Here is a 5,712-nt window from a genome sequence, read left to right on the forward strand (position 1 = left end):
AAAAAAAAAAAAAAAAGAGTGTGTCCTCCAACACTGAAAAGCACTACATTCTTGTAAACACTCGCCGTACACCCCCACCCCGAAGTGCAAGGCCAGAGCACAGATTAGTCTTGTTGACTCGGCAAGGACACCCTGTTAAGCACAGGCAGTGGGGAGCAGGTCCTCGGCACGCTCGCGTGCGCGCTCCCACATACTGCTTTCCCATTTGCACACATATTAATTTGCGGAGCACATTCGCAGGCAATTGCTCTGAGGCTCATTAATTTCCAAACATATACATCCATTTCCACCAAGCTCAGATTTGATGTAATGTAAGAACAAAAGACAGCCGTGCATGTCGACACATCTGCTGCAGTTGGGGACTAGCGCACTTTCCTTGTCTGCTTCACAATTCCCCTCAAACTCAGTGACTCCACGACTCTGTGATGTGCTTACAATAATAAACTGGTGCTGGACCCTTGGCTTTCTTTGTTTTATAAAGTCAAAACATGTCTAGCTTTTTATTCAAGGCCGACAGATCAGTAAAAAAAACAAAAGATGAAGCTCATAAAACCACAACAGAATAAATGGAATAATGTTACGATGCATCCCGGCATTGACAAATTTGAGTTTTACTGGTTGACACAATGTTGGTTCAGGGCTGTGCTTTTAGAATCGGTATTTTGTGAATAGTTTGACTCAGACTGGCTGGCTCAAAAGACCCACAACATCAATGTAGCTATATTTGAGAAAGAGCTAGGTCCTAAATGGATTCTCTGCTAAAGGTTCCAGACATTTCAGCTACTCTCCTGTGAATGCTTTCCACAGTTTGTCAATCCCAGTGAGATAAAAACCTCTTGTTCCTCAGCCCCAGGAGCGGCCCCCACAGTGCAGCAGGAAGCTGCAAAAGCTGAATTTAGGGGTCAGAAACTAATATGACAGTCCAAGGCGTTTTCCAGCCTCCACAGAGTCCAACTATAATTTTCCCTCTTGGAAAAATGTATTTCCAACTGCTTTTCTCCGTTATTGTCCAGTTATTTGACTCAGTTATGCTCAACCCATATGATGTTCAGCATTGTAAGCAGTCCCCAACCTTTATCAGGCCACGGACCGGTTTAAATTAGACCATATTTTTACAGATCGGTCCGGACGGGGCTGAAGTTGGCATTTTTTAGCTTCCGGTTTCTGAAAATCTATTTTCAAAATGAAATGCTACTGCAAGAAATTTTGTTTAAAAAAAGTCCAAGTCTGCAGAAAATTAAGATTCAATCAAAAAAAAGTTGTTGATTTTCTAGAAGTTGTTTCTGATTTGAACAAATTCCATAAAGGAAAAATTACATGTTTTTTCTCCATAGAATGCCATTTTAACACTCAATCCAGGCTCCGATTATCTTTCAGGACAAAAAGATTGATCGTATTTTGTCTTTATATATATATCCTGATTCATTGGGTATTTTTTAACACAAAGGAATATTTATTGTGCTAAAGTTTCTGAACTGATGTCTACCTAAATCAGCCTTTCTGTAGACAAATTCTAAAATGTTCCTTTTGCAAGTTTACACAAATCAGCAACTTTATTCAATTGAATCTTCATCCTCCGTGGAATGTTTGCGGCTGGTTTCAACTTTGTGATGAAGATTTCCCCTTCAGTGTCAAAGTGGAGGCTAACAACCATGAGCTAGCTTCAGCTATGACCAGTTTTTAGGGTGTGATGGATAAATAAAGCAAAATAAAACAACACAACAATCATACATCTGGTGTTTTCTAAATATAAGTTGAACATGAATCCACGTACTTTATTATCTGTGTGTGTGAAACAGTCGAGAGTCTGTCGCCGCATATCAGACAGAGCGGCTTCTGCTACATGTAAACAACTGTCTGAATAATTCTGTAAGGAAGACTCCAGTTTTTGTCTGTTAACAGCAGCTTTATTGTTCTTTGAAGTCGAAGGCCTCTTTTTTGTCTCTTTTTCTCAGAAGAAACTTTCCACATAGGTTTTATTGTTCGGTTTTTGTTAGCTTTTTAGCTTTGAGCTACTTAGCAATCCAGCTAGCCATGTAAGGTAGCCGTTTTATGTCACGTCACCAAGACATATGTTGTGAACAGTGACTAGTTTTAAACTTTAATGATTAGCAATTTAAAGAAAAATTAATTTAAAAAATGTTTGAGCAAGAACATGTAAAAGAAAAAAAAGGTAGCAGAGCAAGAGGGATATTCTGACAAACGTAACAACTGGAAAGCAGCTCTTTTTTTATTATTATTATTATTAACAAAAATCTATGATATTTTGGCTTCTTTGAGCTGGCAGCGACCTTCTAGATGGAACTATTCTATTCTATCCTTCTCCATTATACAGTAAATGGTACAAATCTACAATTCAAAAAATCTAGTCCCCTGAAAACGAGTGTGCGTCAAGGCTCATTCAATTGGTGAATAGGCTATAGACCACAATGCATTGATTTTAATAAGGGAAAAAATGTTGTTACAATTATTTTCAATACATTCTCCAAGTTTTTATCACCAGAAGACAGTGGATTCTAAAATTCTAAAATAGTTCTTGTAAAATGTATTGACTTTTTACCGCAACAAATCAGTGACATCATATTTGGAGTTTAAAAAAAAAAAGTTCAAATCACATTATAAATCTACGGCACTAAATAGTCCTGCACTAAGGAAATTCGGACATAGCATTAAATTTCCAAATCTGTCCGAACATTTTAACAGCTATTGCTACTTCTTTAGAAAGGAAGTTCTACATTAAAACTTTTACCAACTATGTAAGTGCGTTTCATTTTTGCTCCAGTACATTTTAAAAACAACAGTGCCTTTTTCTTTCCAAGCTGAAAAAGCGTGTGATTCCTGCTCGAGCCCTGCTTCCTTCACAACCGTAGAGTAACGTGTCTGCTAGATCCGTGACTGACTCTTAAATTATTCCTTCTGATGCACGTTCAGTGCCAGCGCCTGTGTTGTTTCGCTCTCTTGGAGAATTGGTAAAGCAAACGTAGACTTCATGCAGTCATGGTTTGACCTGAGGGCAGACTGGATCTGTCCTGTCTCCTGCCTGACACCTTTGACATGCTACTTTTTTTATCCAGTTTTTCTTTACTCTCTAAAAAAAAAAAACTCAGATTAGTGTGACAAGATACATAAAAAAAAACGATCACATTCCGACTCCATCACACAGCTTGACATGAACTGAGTCCACATGTTGCATGCCAAATATCTCTAACTTTAAAACTCCTCCTATATGGGACCCTGAAGGCTTTGCTAAGAATAAAGAACGTGATTCTTCACTTATATTTGAGGTGAATTATCAGAAGACTTTGTACTTAACCAGACCCCAGTACCTTGCACAAAGGAAGGGGATCCGTTTAATGGCTATAGAAGGGCCACAAATGCAAAGCAAGATGCTTTCTGTTATGCCATTAAAACATGCAGAAGACCATGAAGATAATTGAATAATAGCAGCATTTACTGGACTCTCATATATGTAAAGCTGCCATGCAATGGCAAGAAAAATAATCCCCTTGAACCCAAGAAACGTGTAAACTCAGTTTATTCTTTAAACATGAAACACTTTTTGCTTATCAAGTTGAATTTGGTTATAATGTAAAATAAAACCTCAAAGTGCCTCATTGTGACCCACTGTTTTTCCTTCCAGAAGACAGAAAGCTTTTTGTCGGCATGCTCAACAAGCAACAGTCAGAAGATGATGTGCGGCGTCTGTTTGAGTCCTTTGGCAGCATCGAGGAATGCACCATCCTCAGAGGTCCAGACGGAAACAGCAAAGGTGAAGTTTGAAGTCTTTCTAGACTTTGAGCTTGCAGACTCTTTCACAGAAACCGTTTGGCCTTTCAGAGGAAGGAGCAAAGTCGTCCTCAAACTCTCCCTGCTCGGGCCATCAAAGCGGACCCTTTCACAACCGCCATAGAAAGTTACATAAGAATTGGTGAATTTTGTCAGAAAGTGCCATTGGAAAGTTTTGCCCAAAGGAATAAGAGAAAAAAAAATCCCTCTGTGGACGAACCCCATTAACCTCATGAGCCAACTCACACAGCTTTGATGAAGACAGACCGAAAAAGAAGGAAACGTAAACCTCCCTATTACCCATCAGGCTTTGTGTCACGCCAGAATAAAATTCCCTTTCAAAACGTTGTCGGACCACTACACAAGTTCACTGCATGAAGTTCATCATTGGGCTTAGCAGCCAATCAATGAGGCCAGATGATAACTAAGCCTGATGATTACAGTGCGCTTGATCATTCGGAGTCCTCTGTGAAGCTCCATTAACGAGACTTCATCAGCCAGCTTACTCAGCTAAGTGGGCTCAACAATTACTGGGAACTTGATCATTCAAATTCATCAGCTGCACTTGTCAATAGTAAGTGACACCCCAACGCCGTGGTGTTTTCAGGAGTTGCTCACCAAGGCTCTACAAAAAGCTGTAAAACATCTGTTCATACTATCATTTTTTTCCCTCCAGGACCCCCTCCTCACTCATTTTGTCTGATTCCTCTTCTTCAGGCTGTGCGTTTGTAAAATACTCGTCTCACGCTGAAGCTCAGGCAGCCATCAGTGCACTACACGGCAGCCAGACAATGCCTGTGAGTATGCGCAGCTGTGAGGTGTGTGCGAGCGATGTGAGTCACCCCAGAGATTAGCCAAGTAGCATTTAATTACCTTCTATAAGTTAAGTTATATTTTATTAATCCCGGTGAGGAAATTTGTCCTTTAGATATGACCTATTCAGAATTTTTTTTCAGGGCAGTGAGCACCAACTGTAGCTCTGAGGCCACTGCCTTGGCAGGAAAAACAGGAGAGGATGCAAGGATGTGTGTGAGCGCACATACGAGCTTATGTCACGAGTCCGCCGAACCGCACTGACATGTACTGCCTGTCGTGTGTGTGTGTGTGGGTGGGTGTACAGGGTGCGTCATCTAGTCTGGTGGTGAAGTTCGCTGACACGGATAAGGAGCGCACCATCCGCCGCATGCAGCAGATGGCTGGTCAGATGGGCATCTTCAACCCTATGGCCCTGCAGTTTGGAGCCTACGGAGCCTACGCTCAGGCAAGACCCACAAAACATTTTTTATGTCCACAGTTGTTCATGCAATGAGCCATGCAGATTAAATAGTAAGCTAAAACACATTCTACATATAAATGTGTTGAAAGTGCAGAAGTGCAAATTGAGCTTATATCAAACCTCCAAACATATATTAAAGAAAGACTGTTTACAAATTGCACGCTTTAAAAAACTTGCCTCTAAGTGCCTTCGGTTTTATATCGCGACGCTGCCCTTAATTACATTTTATAGACCCCCACCTTTCCTCCTATATGTATCTTTCTTGACTCGGTAACCCCCTTCTTTTATTACTCCACCCTCCGCCTGCAGGTGCAGCAGCAGGCAGCGCTGATGGCCTCCGTAGGTCAGGGAGGCTACCTCAGTCCCATGGCAGCCTTCGCTGCTGCCCAGATGCAGCACATGGCCACCATCAACGGCCTCCCAGGAGCACCGCTGACCCCCACGTCAGGTAACAGCGAGAGCAGGATCCACGCCACCGCCCCCCCCTGCAGGGATAGCATTTTAAAAACACAGTTTATTTGTTTTGAAGACGTAATAAGACCTGTATTTAGCCAGATCAGTTCATCTATGCGTATGTCAAATGCTTTTCCTGACACAACTGTCTGCATTTACCGGGCTAAGGACAGACAATCAAACCTTTTTGTTTTTTT

At 41.2% G+C, this 5,712-nt stretch overlaps 1 protein-coding gene across 8 annotated transcripts in view; it reads left to right on the forward strand.

The window, feature by feature from the left end:
• celf4 (CUGBP, Elav-like family member 4) overlaps nucleotides 1-5,712 on the forward strand; it is a 117,677-nt gene that overhangs the window by 95,938 nt on the left and 16,027 nt on the right. For 6 of the 8 annotated variants that reach the window (XM_024270936.2, XM_024270937.2, XM_024270931.2 and 3 more), the window contains exons 4-7: nucleotides 3,641-3,769; nucleotides 4,504-4,583; nucleotides 4,907-5,047; nucleotides 5,372-5,510. In XM_024270936.2, coding sequence (XP_024126704.1) covers nucleotides 3,641-3,769; nucleotides 4,504-4,583; nucleotides 4,907-5,047; nucleotides 5,372-5,510 — 489 coding nt within the window. The remainder of the gene's footprint in view (nucleotides 1-3,640; nucleotides 3,770-4,503; nucleotides 4,584-4,906; nucleotides 5,048-5,371; nucleotides 5,511-5,712) is intronic. The other 2 variants (XM_024270934.2, XM_024270938.2) reach the window with 1 other exon arrangement.

The sequence above is a fragment of the Oryzias melastigma genome, linkage group LG5 (genome assembly GCF_002922805.2).
Source record: "Oryzias melastigma strain HK-1 linkage group LG5, ASM292280v2, whole genome shotgun sequence".
NCBI lineage: Eukaryota > Metazoa > Chordata > Actinopteri > Beloniformes > Adrianichthyidae > Oryzias > Oryzias melastigma.